This window comes from Cydia strobilella, chromosome 13, assembly GCF_947568885.1.
Source record: "Cydia strobilella chromosome 13, ilCydStro3.1, whole genome shotgun sequence".
NCBI classification, from domain to species: Eukaryota; Metazoa; Arthropoda; class Insecta; order Lepidoptera; family Tortricidae; genus Cydia; species Cydia strobilella.
The window spans coordinates 6,148,737-6,165,271 of NC_086053.1; the positions used below are offsets into that span (position 1 = coordinate 6,148,737).

Here is a 16,535-nt window from a genome sequence, read left to right on the forward strand (position 1 = left end):
CAGCGAATGATGGCTAGCTATGAAAAGACCTTTACAATTTTGAAAATTCAAAGCGCAATTTTAATTTCGTTTACAACAAACATGCCATCGGAATCAAATCGCATAAATCTTTGCAGTGTACAAATTTGTGCGATTTGCTTCCGCTAAAGACCGCAACTAAGGAGGTACGTGAGTAACCAAGACATACCATCTATGCCTGAAATTCATCAGCTGCAAGAAGGATCCGAATCACTATATCATTTCTCAGGTATTTATTTGGAGCGAACTGGAGCTACGGAGCGAGGTGAAATTACCCGAAATTTTCCTAATGTGCAAGATCCTTAGACACTTTACCACCGGAATATCTTGAATTCAAGTCCTGCTGGATGTTAGGATCAAAGAAGGATCGCTCAGTTGAGAACCAGGCAAGTCAGGCATGTGCACTAAGTCACAGAAGACGAGGCAAATGCAGCTTTGTACACAAAGATGAACAAAGGTAAAGAGAAGAACAATTCCAAAGAGAGTCAGAAGCTGCAAGTACTTACCCCTATAGTTTATTACTATCTTGTACCTAATACCAAATTAAAAACAATAAACATAATACAAATCTGTGCTTTACTATTAAGTATCTATGTTTTTGTGTTTCGATTTCATTCCTTAAAACCTTTTTTACATAAAATTAGGTCTATTTAGGCGGCTTACGAGTCAAATTTTTGTTTGATATCTTGTAAACCAAAAACTATAAAGTAAGTTACAAGAAATCAAACAAAAAATTGAGTTGGAACAAGTAGACCTAATATTTTGTAGGTCGAAAGTACACATACTGGTGCATGTGTAGATGTGACATGCACACAAACATAGTTAGATCGGATGCAAATCAGAGATAGCCCTTTCAAGTGAGTTTCTATAAAATGCTTCTCTTTTCCTAATTAGATACTTACTCTTTGGTAGGCAGTAGGTATATAAAAAGTTACTCAATGATATAGTCTGTCAAAGGACTGTCTCATTTCAAAAATAAACAGAGAGAATCATACTATCTTTGTCTTACACTAGTACTAGCAACCAAAAGAAAAGGATGAGTATAGTTTTTATTTGTTCTTATTAACTAACAATTTGATTTGACCAACTATAGTAAGTAATTTTCATAGATATAGGAAACCTACACTAAACTATGGCACATGTATCAATGTCAAATTTAGTGTCATATAATATGTCAGTGTTATTTTATGCCAAATCCTTTATTTAGAAATGATAACAACTAGATTTCATGCAAAATTTTAGTTAAGTAATAAATACGCTAGATCACAGGCGTATTTAAAATGTGATCAAGTAAAGGCAACAATCTCTGTCAAAATTTTCTAATGTGTTTGATGGTACATACTATCAAATAATAAGCACTCCAATAACCTCAACAAAAAGTCAAGGTATTTAAACTTATTCTACTTCTTTATGTCGTTATACGTATATGAAAAGGATTAAAAATCCTTAACTATTCATGTTACACAGGGCAAAGTAATTTTAGTTTTCTTTTTACCTAAGATACTTACTAAATTTTCAGATCAAATTAGTGCTACAATGAATTTAAGAGGAAAGTCAAGTGTGCGACCGAATTCTTCTGTACAAAAAAGGCCAAGCACAGGATATAGTGATGAAGAGTTATCCATCTCAACACCCAAAAGCATTTCTGCTGAAAATAGCACACAGACACATAAGCAGACAATACGACAATGTGAGTTAATGAGCTCAGAAGCGTAGAAGTCATCAAAAACTTTCAACTCCATTTCCCTTCTTTAAGATCTTTTTATAGATATACATTGGAAAAACATGTCTTTCCAATTTCCAATTTCAAGGTTCTACCTTTGGACTGTGTGGTCGTTGTTATACTTATATGTGCTTATTATAAATATTATATATTTCATTGTTTTTACCTTTTCCGACGTTTCAGCTGAGTTGCACCAGCTGTGTTTAGTGGTCACGGATGACTAACGCATACCAGCATATTCAGACCAGTGCACGGGTGTTGCGAGTGTTGAGTGTTGTGCCGTAGACAATCAACATAAACATAATAAACTGGTGTAACTCAGCTAAAACGTCGGAATAAGTAAAAACTGATTTTCGTTCGTTCAAATTTTCCTACAAATATTTTTATAGTTCTGATCTATTTACACTAGCGACCCGCCCCGGCTTCGCACTGGTGCAATGCTGATATATATTACATATAAACCTTCTTTTTGAATCACTTTATCTAAATCCGTTCCGTAGTTTTAAAGATCTAAGCATATATAGGCACAGACAGACAGACAGCAGGAAGCGACTTTGTTTTATACTATGTAGTGAAGTGATTAATTACAATGTTGCAGCTATTGCAGCTAACAGCATACCGATTGCTTATCCAAAGAACATGAAACAGCTAATGCCTCGTCCTAAAGTCAAACGGAGAAAAGGCAAGTAACAACATGAACCTGATTAGCTTCAATCGTGCATTGTTTACAATTATTGTTTGGGCATTTGACGGTTTTGTTTACAGTTACCGCATTCATTCAGAATTTTTAAGAAAATAAACTATCGTAATGCCAAAAATATCAGATGAGTTCGAATAATGAATGTAGGTAGCGCTCTCCTTCTTACTTACGTTTTCAATAAATAATTTCTAGTTAAATATATGGATTGGAAAAGGTATCACAAATTAAGCGTCATTTATGCATTCATTGATGACTTGGAAAGAGATTATCCAGCAATATGCACAGTGTATGTTATTGGAAAATCAACTGAAGGAAGAGATATAAAGGTACCTATTAATTTAAAGTTACCACTTAATTAATTTTTTTAGATTTAGGTTCAGGTTTAATTGTGCCTATTTTAGTTGGAATAAGGTGCGTTGGGGTAAGCGTAAGACGAAAAGTTCTCCGTAATTCCGAATCACTTGTAATATTTTTAGTGCAACATTGCTTCAACCACCATAGTTGTAGCCCTTGGCTCATTGGCCAATCTCCACTTATTCAATTCAATTAAATTCGTTTATTTTAGGTACCGTAGCCCGTTGTCGATTTTAATCGCAAAAATGTAAAATTGATAGATTTAGTTGCTGAAATTGTACACCTTTTGATACGTTATAGAAATAACAAGTACTGGTTTCTATTAGCACGTCTTCTTATCTTGCCGTTGTACAGATCATTTTTTTTAAAACAGACTAAATTAGTCATGTTTTTTTTCTGATGGACGTTTAGGTAAACGCGCGTAAAGCATTGATTTTGTCGCTCTTATTTGTAAATTTCGTAAAGTTTGGACGGCTTAAAATAGTAATTTTGTATTACACATATCCTGTACTCGACCTTTTACAGACTACATTTTTATTATTATGACTTTGAAGTAGTGTAAATGAAAGTTAGAATAGAATAGAAATAATTTATACGTTAGCACACACAAATAGAAAATCATACAAAACAGAGAAACATAAAAAAGATGAAGTGCCACGTAATGGTCTCACCTCAGCATGTTGCTGGCGACTTTCAGCGCTGATCTTCCGGTGAGACCATCCGGTGAAACAATCACGACAGGTAACAAAAAAAACAACAAAATTAGAGAGTTAGAGAAATCAATTTTCTCCAGAAATTACTTCAAAACAAGTGACAATATTTCTGAGAATCGACTTAATTTCAACGTAATTTTGATACTTAAACAATCTACAACATGTGCTGAAACTGTTCTTATACATCAGTTTGTATAATTTACCACCATAATTTGTTGATAATTTTTTTTAAACTGCCCCTTCTCTTCATATATTACCGGTGACGCACGCTCGCGACCTCATTATTAAAAGGCAAGATGAGAAAACGTGCTAATAGAAACAAATTGTTGTTATTTAGATATTACGTAACAAAATAACTTTATACAAAACGTTTATAATTTTACAAGCTTTTATTTAACTTGCAATGTACCTATGTAAGTATGTATGTAATATGTTTGTAACATATTTGTAAGGGTCAAATCTTGCAAGTTAAATTTGACCCACTTCCCGGTTTCCGATGAAGCTGAAAATTTGCATACATATGTAAGTCGGGTGACAATGCAATATTATGGTACCATCGAGCTGATCTGCTGATGGAGACAGGAGGTGGCCATAGGAACTCTGTGATAAAACAACAACCTAATTGTGTGTGAGGTTTTTAGAATGGTCTCGATGAGTATTAGTTGCCTGTGGAAAGAAAAGTACAGTCAGCGATAAAAGCTTGTACCGAAAATGAAATTTTTGCCAAAAACTTATTAACGACTAGGTCTATCAATTTAAAATGTTTGCTCCAAAATCGTTACCGGACTCTTAACACCCATTTTACATCACAAACAACAAAAATTAAATAAATTTTAATTAACTAAAATTAAAAATACTTCATCAAAAATAGTCAAAATAATTAATCATAATAATTTAAAACACTAATAATAAAATGAAAATACATACATACACACACAAGGGTAATGAGCGGAAACGAAAGCAACGGACTGAGCGGACCGGAGTAAAATGTTGGTGCACTGGAAGTTTCAGCTTTTGCCTTCCCCTGCCAGCGGACTTTGAAGGAACGAGCGAAGTGGGAAATGAGAGCGGAGACTCCATGACACAGCAGACCCATTTTAACTCGTTCAGTTCGCTCCGCTTACTCGCTCGCGATGAAAGTGCTTGTATGAAAATCACTGTTGCTAGTTGAGCGGAGTCCGCACGGAATCCGCTCGACTCTGCAAACTCTTTCGTGATTCTTTGAACCCATTTAGTCCGCTCCGCTCAGTAGAAGCAATGTAGTTCGCTATTGCGAGCAGACAGACTCCGTACGGAGCCCGTTCCGCTCGCAATGGAAGGCGGGCATTAAAGTGCAAAGTCGTATCAGTCGTATGCTACGGACAAATTTGTCAATGGTGATGGAGGTCATATCGTCATCTACTCGACGATTTTCAATCTTTCTCCGTCTCCTACAACTTCTATCAGAAAAATTTAATTTAATTAGTAAGGCCTAATAATGCTAATATATTTAATTGCCTATTTTTGTATTTATGCCATACGATTTATGACAACGCATCTCAATTTAGCACTATTATTTTTACATCTTCGCATCTAAGTTTTTATATTTACTAGAGCAGAGTAGCTGCAAATGATAATAATTCGCAGCTAAATTACCAGGGGGCAGAGAAAGATGCCCACAATTTGCGAACTTCGATTTTCGCGGTTATAGCTCAGATCTGGACGAACCTACTTAGCAATAAAGCACGATCACTGCAATGTGACACGTAATTAATGTTACCTCACTATCATGAATGCATTATGTGGGTCATAAACGAAATCTTTCTAGCTATTCATCCTTATATCAATTCCTTGTTGTCTATCTTGTAAGATGTTGAAGATATCAAACAGTGACGCAAGCAACTCCTCCGTATGGCTGGACGGTTCGATACACCCCCGCGAATGGATAACCGCTGCTGTCGTCACGTTCATAGCAGAATACATTGTTAAGTCCTTTCATAATCTCTCCACATCTATAACTAATAAGGACTGGTGAGTAACTAATAAGCACCACTTGAATATAAAGAGGAGAAAATAATATAAAATCAAATAAATAATGTAATGTAAAATGTAAAGTTGTCTACTTTCTGCATCCACATTTTTCTTGCCGCCTTTTTCTAATACTTTCCTTTCTCGTAATAGCGATGGCTGGCCCAAAAATTTAGATTGACGCTTACGCTTCATTCTAGATCTGAGAGCTGGCCAGACAAATACTTTTTTTTGTAAATTATATTTATTGACGCGTAGGAGGTACCCATATAGCTGGCAATCAATGCAAAATGTTTTGAGCCCGATATTAGTGTAGATTGGTTTTATATATACTTGATACTCGTTTGTCTTCGACCAAAAACTACTTTTAAAATCCGCTGTTACTACTTTAACTTTCCAATTTACACATCAAACTATATATTTATATTGTTATTCCTCACTATTGAGACGTTCCAGGCACATTGTCCCGGTATTAAATCCAGACGGCTATGAATACTCACACACAAAAGATCGCATGTGGAGAAAAAACAGAGCGTGTTATGGTGGAAATTGTGTAGGGGTTGATCTAAACAGGAATTTCAGGTATGCTTTAATCAATCGCACTGAGTTTAATAAATTTTATTACATGACCAGAGGTACAAAGACACATAATACCACAGGATATTATTGCAAAGTTTCAATGATCTAAGAAGAATGATTGGACTGGTAATGCAAAGATAACATTCGATTCCTACCTGATATTACCATGTTTTTTTATGAAATGTTTGAACTTTGTATCGTCTGCGTCAAATAGTTAGTGACAGCCAAAAATAGTTAAATATTTCTAAATACATTCTATATTTGGATACTTTCGCTATCACTATCTAACTGACGTTGACTGTAATAATATAATAGACTTATATTGACCGGGATATTGACCGTGATTACATTTTGTATCGGGAGCTCAAAAACAATACAAAAGGTAATCACGGTCCCGTTAATATAGGTATCCCGGTTAATATAAGTCTAGTGAAACTAACCGTGAAGTATTTAAAACTCTTATTGCAAGTATAATTAAAGTGTCTGTTTTTACTTAATTTTGTACTTATAGTAAATACCATTTTCTGCAGTTACGGTTGGGGCCATAATGGAGAAGAAGGATCATCTGAAGCACCAGAAAATATATTTTACAGAGGACCAGAGCCGTTTTCAGAACCAGAAACTGCCGCTGTCAGAGTAGTTATCAAGATCTTCGAAAATCCTTTACACATAATAATAATAGCGTAACCTAAACATTGTCATTTTCTACAGGATTACATCCTAGGATCACCAAACCGATTTAAAGTATTCCTATCATTTCATAGCTATTTCGAGATGATAATATTCCCATGGGGTTTCAAAAAGGATCCTAGTCCAGATTACTTAAACCAAATGGAAGCGGGGATGCGGATGGCGAAAGTAGGTACATTTTCATACGTCTTGAAATATACGTTACTTATTGAAAGTTTTTAAATAATATATTGCACCATTGTAATGGAAATGTGTAAACTCCTCTAAACTTTTACATTCCACGGGAGTTACTATGCTGACTTAGAATGGAATTTTAAAAAAGATTATTTTCCATATATAAGTATTAGCTGGACTGAAAGAAAGACGAATGAAGAGGTTTTGAATATGGTAGGAGAAAGGCGAAGCTTATTAAATACCATAAGGAATAGGAGAGGCAAGATGTTAGGACACCTAATACGAAACGACAACTTTATCCTTAACATCCTGGAAGGAAAAATTGAAAAGACGAGAGGCAGTGGAAAGCCTAGAATCACATACCTGAGCCAAGTAAAAGAGAATGCATCGTACGAGCAAATCAAAAGACTGGCTCAGGAAAGAAAGGACTGGCAATTACTCCACCGACAAGAGCAAAGCTCTTAAGTGATGATGATGATGATATAAGTATTGCTTATTTTTTACCTTTCAGGCAATCTACGACTGCAGTGGAATGACATACAAAGTCGGTTGCACAAAGGACTTGACGTACTATGCTTGTGGGACGTCAATAGACTGGAGTTACGCCATCGCGAACATCCCTTACTCTTACATGATAGAACTCAGAAGCAAGAAGTATAAGTTCAAAGTGCCGAAAGACCAAATATTTGACACATGCATGGAGAGTTGGAGTGCTGTCAAAAGTCTAATGGAATACGTTGATAATCCTTTATATAAACTTCATAATCCTACGACAAAAAGGAAAAGCACCAAATGATAAAATTACCTTCTCCTTTGGCAGGTTTTCCATGTCCACAGCTAAAGTGACAAATTTATAAAAGTTCTAGATTCAGCAGAAAATTAAAATTCAGACAAGATTTTCAGCCGGTAGATTATGAAGTTTATCATTCTGTTTGTACTGTTTTGTAATTTTAAGTGACGTGTAATAAAGTTAAAGAAATTTAAATAAGCCTTATGTTTGGATTGATAAGTTAGATTTCCAGTTAAAAACCATAAACGTATATTTCTTAAATACAATAGATACATGGACGTAAAATACTATTCACGAAGGTTTATGTAAGACAGCAAAGCGTTTCAAAACTTTTTTTTGTCAACAAACTCGACTAAAGCTAATACACCACTCAATGATTCTTTACAACAGTCGAGAATTTGTTCCTTGGGTAGCAAAAATTTATGTTCTTTACTCCTCAATTCAACGAGATATGAAAAAGGTATGTTAGCTACTCCATAACTCCAGTCGATGCTTGTACCTTCTGCATGGTACATGAGATCTCTGAAGTTTCCCACTTTGTACATGCGGCCGGTGGTATCGTACATAGCCTAGAATGGAATAAAATAATAATTAGCAGATTAAATTAATTGACATTAAGAATATTTAAAAAAGACATGTGACAGACCTTTGTGATGACGGTGGCCCCTTCAAGCAAGGTCACGTAGTCAGGGCATGGTACATTTGTGAAGCACCAGGGGAAAGATATGAGCTCACTGTAAGCGTGGAATGTGAGGAATATCTTGAACCGTATACCAGAATATAGTATCAGGTCCTAAAAGTATTATAAAAAAGTTAAGAATACATTATACATGAAGAACACATAAGCACACAAAAATGTTTCAACCTCAACCTTAACAGCAGCACATTCTGGCTCACAAAACGGTTGAGTGCCTGGATAATTTTGGTGGGTTGGATCACAAGCCTGAGATGTGAACGTCCACGTATTTCTGTAAAAAGTTCTGATTATAAAATTTCCTGTTTTTAAGATACTTGGTTATCGATTTTAAACTGTCGTTTACTAACATTAATCTAATTTGACGGTTTAACACTACACATGAGTTAAACCGTAAAATTTGCTTAATACTTGCAGTTGTTAGTTTATTGTCGGTACTTATTTATTGTATAGTTTTAATACGCTTACCCGAAATTTCTATTGAGATCGACTCCAACGATCTTATTTCCTAAGCGACTTCGATTTTTACGCCACATGCGGTCAGTGGAATGAGAATATTCGTAGCCATCCGGATTCAGAACAGGGGCGAAATACCTTCAAATAAAACATTTTAAGCATTTTATCAAAATATTATATTCAATATGATATGACATTGGGATACAAAATATCTAAGGTGATAATGATGATTGATGATGTTTCTAAAGTAGGTACTCTATTAATGTTTGTTGAGCAGGTTTGGTATATTGAAAATCTTACACGGATTTTTTTTTGCGTCTCAGCAATCTTTTGTTTGTTTAGCAACTACAGAAATACATATCAAGAAAACCAGGATGGCATGAACATAATTATTTAAAAAAGGACGTTTGTTTTAATAAACATAGTATAACCAGGTTTGAAATGACTGAAATGACGGTTGACAAATTTGAAATTACTGAACTAAAACCAGTATATTTACCAGTCCTTGTTAGTGATGTGTTTGGAGCTCTTAGTGAAATGTCTGACGACGTGGTTGGCGATGTACGTGACGACGGACGCGCTGATCCACTCCCGCGCATGTATCGCCCCGTCTATCCAGACGCCAGAGTTGCCGGCGTCGCTGTTTGATACTTTGAGCACCTGAGAACAGTTTAAAAATCGAAAATAATCAAATACAATCATAAATTTGTCCCCATGTTATTTCAAGAACTTACAGATGTAGTGCATAATTAATTTCCATCGTTTTTCACGGAAACGTACGAACGTGTCTTGCTGTTTCAGTCAGTTTCAGTACAAAAAGTACTGAGGTTGACTGAAGTGATATTGATGGAGCACTACATCTACATATGTAGGTACAGAAAGAGATGTTATATGGAAACATTAAACGTGTATAAATTTAACTTGAGTTATTTCAAAGTAGAAATGCCGCTACTTTTATGTAATAATTATACTTAAATCTTGTCTTTATTGTTAGTAGCAACAACTGTGTACAACTTACATTTGACCAAATAAAAGAAGAAGTAAACGACGTGTCGTATCAGGTGGTCAAAGAGAAGGCAAAGGAAACACTTGGAAATTGCTCCACCCACAACACCCCAAGTCTTATATACGAGTACATGATGATAATTGATACATTGTTAACTATTACTTTTACGTTTAAAATGGTACCTACCTTTATGTCTCTACCTTCCACGGTTTTGCCTAATGATATAACAGTGCATGTCGACGGATATTGCTTTTCCAAATCTGTCATGAAATCGTTGATAAAATGCAGCGGGTAAAAATCTCTCCAATCCAGAACACGTTCTGAAATAAGACAAATAAAAAGATTGTAAATCTATTAAATTGTAATAAATATGCTGTCTTGTCTAGTTACGAGGCACTGTATTTAGGAGCTTATGCAATTGTGTGCCACCACATAAATTCGGATTTAGGTATATGGTCAATCTTGACATAAAGGTCATGTTGATCTGGTTTTCCAATTAAATCTCTACAATAGTATAGCTAAGCTCCTTATAGTAACTATATACAGAGGTGACCATAAAGCAGGCTAGATTTTGCTAAAAACATAAGCATTGTTATTCAACTTGACAACGCATGCCAGCCATCTGGGCACACTGCCCATCGGCAGCGACTTGGAGGACGTGTTTTATTTATAAGGCTTTTAATTGACCTTTCGTATGTCCGGATGTTCTCTACAGGTCGCAATTTTTAAACGATTCTCGTAAAATTTTGTGACCAGATTCTATGATTAAATAGTTTGTTTTATCGATCCAGCACCAATAGCATCTATGGCGCTTAAGACAATTGTGAGTTCACTATGATGACGACTCAACGGATTAAGTATTTTTCACTAACATTTTTTGAGCTTAACCAAAGAGGATATAATAAGATAGAGCGGTACGTCATAGTAGATTTTGTAACCACAGTAAATTCACTGTCATCTATTGTCACACTTTAAAACTAAAAATGAAGATTTATAAAAATACGATAAAATGTATTTAAATATGGATAAATGATTTTTTTTATTTGCATTAATTATTTTTAATGATTTTGACCCATGTGCTTTCACTGATATGCGTTAAAATTGTTAAATAACAAACGAAACCGTCAACGCCATCTATATGACAGTAGGCCAAAGCTAGTAGCGCCCTCTGATCGAGAATCAAATTTTCTTGATTTTCGAGGCACGTTTTTTTCCTTAGACTGTATCCATCTATTAAGGAGTTATATCTATCTTTGGCTTAACGCAAGAGCTGCAGCCACAGAGCCACTTATAGTTTATATTACTTTTGTGAAGTTTATTTTAGCAATTTGTCTAGTCGTATGTATTGTACTTATTATATTATGTACTAATTATTTCATCTTAATTATATTTTCAGGGCTACTAGAGACTACAATAATGAAAACCAGAATACATTACTGTTAAAATTGCTTGAATCATATGAAAGTCTGCTGTAAGGTGATATCGGTCTTGTCTTGGGACTATTGTTTCTAGAATTCAGCTTCGGTGTAGCTGGGTAGTATGGCGGGGGCGTTCGCTCCGAGGACACTACGTAGGTAATACTCCTCGACTGCAGGAGCTTCCCCAGCTGCACCTTACGGTTTCCATCTACCATCAGCTCCATACTGTCTTTACTCTCCCGGATAATGTTCATGGCTGTATAACATTTCATTAATTTGGCAGAGTCATCCAACGATTTGACGTAGCACTAGGTACGTCGTCTGCACCCGCCCGCCGCCCGCCGAGTGCTACGTCAAGTAGGTATACGTCCGTCCCTGCACAGATACATGGCTCTATATTTGACGTAGCACTTAGCATGCAAACGACGTAGTGCTACGTCAAGTATATCCTGTCCTGTGTATGTGTGCTTTATGGAATAAATGTCTTTCTTCTTCTTCTTCTTCTTCTTCAAGTATGGCACTGCCAGACTGCCAGATATTGTCACTATTAAGCCGGTGCAAACTTGGCATAGACGGACACTAGGGCCACTTGCACCATCCCACTAACTCGGGGTTAACCGGTTAAACCTGGAGTCACCATGGTTAACGGTACAATTAACGGTTTAACCGGTTAAACCCGGGTTAGTGGGTTAGTGTAAGAGGCGCTTTAGAGAATTTCATTTCTAGGTACATAGTAGGTAAAACAATACGTACACAGCGAGACGAACTGGATGGCCAGAAACTGCGTAGGATAGGGAAAACAGAAAAAAGTAAAGGGCCTTTGCCTAACAGTTGGATATAGCATGCCTAATTATAAGTTTAAATATTTATTATCACTACGGTTACAGATTGTTGAACTTATTTTAGTCAAATAAACCCTCATCGCAGATACAACCGCCGCGGACACTCGTGCCTCAGGTGCCCTTCCCAAAGAATCCGAAACATGTCGCCAAAAGCGACTAAAAATAATAGTGAGTAAAAACCGTACTGATCTAAATATTTTGAAATATGTCCCACGATAGTTTAAGTTCGCTCATCGCAGATTATCGAAGATTTTTGTTTTTTTTTTTTTTTTATTCCAAAATGTCAATAAATTTGTTAAACATAACATAAGACTCATAAGAGACTACTACTAGGAATGCATGTAGATAAGTACCGTATAATAATACCTATCTACATTAAATTAGATTCTGCTCTCGTGTAATGTACATTTGTCTATAGGTAAGAAGGTATGACGTAATACGTTTCTTTCATATATCAACCTTCAATATAATATGTGTATTGGCACTCACCACCTTTGCTTTCTAAGTTTTTTAAAAACATCTTTTGTCCATCTTTCACAGTTTTTACGTCCCATATTTGATATATTCCGAATCTTTTGGCCACTTTGAACAAATTTTAGCTATAATTTGGATATAACATGTGGTTAGTGTAGGGTTTTAATAGTTTTGTAATATTTTTTATATTATAACATGTTTTTCGTTAAAATGTCGTTGAGCACAAATGTCAAAGTCATGGCTTACTGAAACATAAGTTACTCTATGACAGAAACTTGTGAAAATAAACAAACGATTCATAGACAAAGAAATTCACAAGTAATCAAATATCAAAAGAGTTCACAAAATAAATTGCATAAGCACTACAAACTATCACAAACTGATCACAAAAAACAATACACTCCTTTTTTGGGCAGTCGTGTAAAAATACGTAAGCACATAGGTATATCCGTCTCGGCTCGGGTGCCCACTACTTTAATCGTAGGTCAGGACTGATTAGGCACGTTTTTTTTACATTTATAAATACCTACAGTCCAAGTCAATTTGAGTCTTCGATATTTTACATGACTGAACTAAAGGTCTCCTATAATTTGATTTAATCAGATAGATATATTATTTTCAGTAAACGCCTTCGCACCGCGCTATCGACCTCCCCTAATGAAACCGCGTTACTATTGGCTTTTAGTAAGGACGTGACTTTTGTTCAAAAACTACAAACTCGAAGTGAAGTGAGTGCAAAGTATAGCTGTTATATAATGGTTTAAATTTAGTACATTTATATTGAACGATGAACGACATTTATTGGTGTTGTAGAATAAAAAAAATAGTCACATTTTATCTTTTTTCTCATAATCCAAGCCAATCAAATTATATTTTTTCGATTTTTTTTAAACGCAAGCAAGAAATCATTTTAATACCTTCATTTGGTCCTAAATTTTGTACACCTCCTGGGATTGCGCAAACTCGGATTACTGCGGATTACACGCATTTAGGACCAAAAGAACGTATCTGTATCTGTATAAAGATATGTTTAATAAAAATGGAAACTATAGGTCTAGACTAAGAGAAGAAACTGTAACAACATTTTTTGTATGACCGTTTGTTACATATTTCAATAAATAAATAAATTAAGTAAGTAACATCGTTTAGATCAAATCTTATTCCAAAAAGTCGAATAGTTCAATTTTTATACCACTATTTATTATGAACCACAAACACTTTCTATACCTACAAATAACACGAGAAATTTATTTCTTTTAGATATCAGAAAGAAAATGCTGAAACAATTTTGTATTCTGAAAAACATAAATTAATAAACAGTGTCGAGAAATGAAGGTAACGCCATTCCCTGGTTACCCGCTAACCAGCGACGGTCCCCTCCCGCCGTCGCCCGTCTTACACGTTTGTCTTTTTAATTGAGGCTACCCCGGTAACTTGTTAGATTTATAGCACACACCCATAACTTGCCCATTAGATAATTGGCTAAATCTTAATTTAGCGTCTCTGACAAGTTTTACGAAAGTTTGGTATAAAATCGTTAGAGTTGCTTGCCTTTACCGTGAACATTGGATAAAAGTAGGTACATAATATTTGCCATAAATCAAGTACACTAACTAGGCTAGGTATATAATTAAGTGCAAAATAATAAGTTTACGATTCGACTACGTCTAATTTTACAATAACGAGCTCCAAAGAAAGTAGCGTTTTTGTAACGGATGAACAATTTTCACAATATTTGTTTTGAGGATGGCAATGGACACTGTTTGACGACTCCTGCAAGTTATTTAAAGTATCTATCCTAAATCGAAGCATCTTTAAACAAAATTTACGCTAAGAATGCAAATCGAAAAAACACCTTGTGTCGCGCCTGCCCCCTAGGAATAAAGCCTAAATTTCCTTGATTTAACTGTAAGAGGTTATTAGTTGTTGATGCGTGGGGTCAGGGGTGGCAAACCCCTGCTTTGTTTTTCATTAGGCGCTTATAGCTTGTCGCGTTGCATAGTCGAGAGCCTAACTGCCAACTTAATAGCATTCTCGGCGTTAACACAAAACCTTCGTTTAAAAGGAAGACTCTTATATCTACCTACATTATTTTGTAAATGCGAATAGAGCTTCAATCAGATGAGAGAAATCAAATTATTAGAACTTTTTTATTATAATTGGTACAGATGCAGTGCATAATTGCTGTACAAGCGCTGGTGGCCTAGCGGTACCAATGAGTTTTTCTGAACTTATGTACGAAATATCATTTGATATTTACCAGCTGCTTTTTGGTAAAGGAAAAACATCGTGAGCAAACCGGATTAACCCCAATAAGGCTTAGTTTCCCCTCTGGGTTGGAAGTTCAGATGGCAGTCGCTTACGTAAAAACTAGTGCCTACGTCAATTCTTGGGATTAGTTCTCAAGCGGACCCCAGGCTCCCATGAGCCAGGAAGAAGGAGGAGATGTACTGCATAAATATTTTCCATCGTATTTTCTCGAAAACGTTCGTATTTGTCATCCTACTTCAGTCAACCTCAGTACTTTTTGTACCGAGACTGACTTAAATAGCAAGACACGATCGTACGTTGTAAGACACTAAATCTAGATGTAGGTACAGGTTAAGGAGGTTTACGTCTACAATAGCAACAACAACAACAACCAACACAACAACAACAAAACAACAACAACAATGTGTACACAATTACTTACATTTATAATATTGGTTTAAATACTAGACTGACTACGCTAACTTTGGACAAACTTAGCAGTAAGAATACATACTTACATAGCCGGATAAACTCCACACTTGACGTAGCACTTGGCATGAAAACTTAGCGTGGTCCGACTTTAGTCTACCACGGTTTAGTCTTTAGTCATTATAATATAGTGTGTTGAACTCTTGAGGGCATAAACACGTTATAAAAATACCTTTAAATTTATTCCTACTGGGATTTTCACTTAAATTTATTTTAGCCACATTTTATAATTTTACAATATATATATTCTATCTGAACTTTACATACCTACACATTGATCTGGTGCGATAAACTGCCTGTGTGTGTGTGGGGGGGGGGGCCTTGCGGATACACTTCGACCCATAGGGATCTTAGTGTGTGTGGGAGTACGTAGAGTTTATGTAAGCTGTGCCATTTTAAACGTCATATTTAAATTTCTGTTTACATTTAAGGGGGCCCACTGACTATCAGTCCGCCGGACGATATTGGCCTGTCAGTTGTTCGCGACTGTCAAAAAAAAGTGTCCCTTGCAAAAGTTCGTTTATACTACTAGCGCTCTGGTTGTATAGCATACACTTAAATTGACAACCCGTTTAGCCTAGCGGGTATTGGCAGTAATCCAGTTCAGGAAGCTAATGGTCCTGGGTTCGAATCCCGGCAAGGTAATTTTTTTTTGTATTTTTGTTTTTTTAGTTATGATATTATGTTAGATTTTTATCTAAATTACAAGCGTCTTTCTGTCCTACGGGATAATAATTTCTAGATTTTGAAGTCCTTCAAATATAAAAGGAAACAAAACAGCACAAAAGTATATAAATATAAATTTTGGACATATTTTTGGGCCTATTAGGACCGAAAGAGCTTGTAATCTAGATTCCAAAAACACAATTTGCAGGAAACATAGCTATTACAGAATATAATTTCTTAAAAAATAGTCTTATATTAGTTATAATAGTCTTATAAATCAAAGACAAATTGAAATAGATAATAATTTATATTGAAAAAAACATTATTAATAATAATTATTTACATAATTGGTAGGCTAGTGTACCACGAATCAAAATATTTGATAAAGATAACTTATTTGGTCCCAAAGTTGTATAGAGAAAGTTAGTTGGGAGCAATGTTGCTATAGTAAAATATTTTTATGTTAATTACTGGCAACTTTATCTTGAAAAC

General features: G+C 35.3%; 2 protein-coding genes across 2 annotated transcripts; one reads left to right on the forward strand and one right to left on the reverse strand.

The window, feature by feature from the left end:
- The first annotated feature begins 1,217 nt into the window (after positions 1-1,217).
- On the forward strand, positions 1,218-7,939 carry LOC134746897 (carboxypeptidase B-like). Its single transcript, XM_063681469.1, has 9 exons — positions 1,218-1,352; positions 1,538-1,708; positions 2,349-2,423; positions 2,634-2,767; positions 5,358-5,518; positions 5,972-6,097; positions 6,625-6,730; positions 6,806-6,952; positions 7,470-7,939. The coding sequence occupies exons 2-9, from the start codon at positions 1,555-1,557 to the stop codon at positions 7,752-7,754; spliced, it is 1,188 nt and encodes a 395-aa protein (XP_063537539.1). The 5' UTR covers positions 1,218-1,352; positions 1,538-1,554; the 3' UTR covers positions 7,755-7,939.
- A 34-nt stretch (positions 7,940-7,973) lies between these two features.
- LOC134746563 (carboxypeptidase B-like) lies at positions 7,974-12,872 on the reverse strand. Its single transcript, XM_063680981.1, has 8 exons — positions 12,654-12,872; positions 11,342-11,578; positions 10,091-10,224; positions 9,398-9,558; positions 8,911-9,036; positions 8,620-8,716; positions 8,395-8,541; positions 7,974-8,317 (listed from the first exon to the last, which is right to left on the reverse strand). The coding sequence occupies exons 1-8, from the start codon at positions 12,682-12,684 to the stop codon at positions 8,072-8,074; spliced, it is 1,179 nt and encodes a 392-aa protein (XP_063537051.1). The 5' UTR covers positions 12,685-12,872; the 3' UTR covers positions 7,974-8,071.
- Between the last annotated feature and the right edge of the window lie 3,663 nt (positions 12,873-16,535).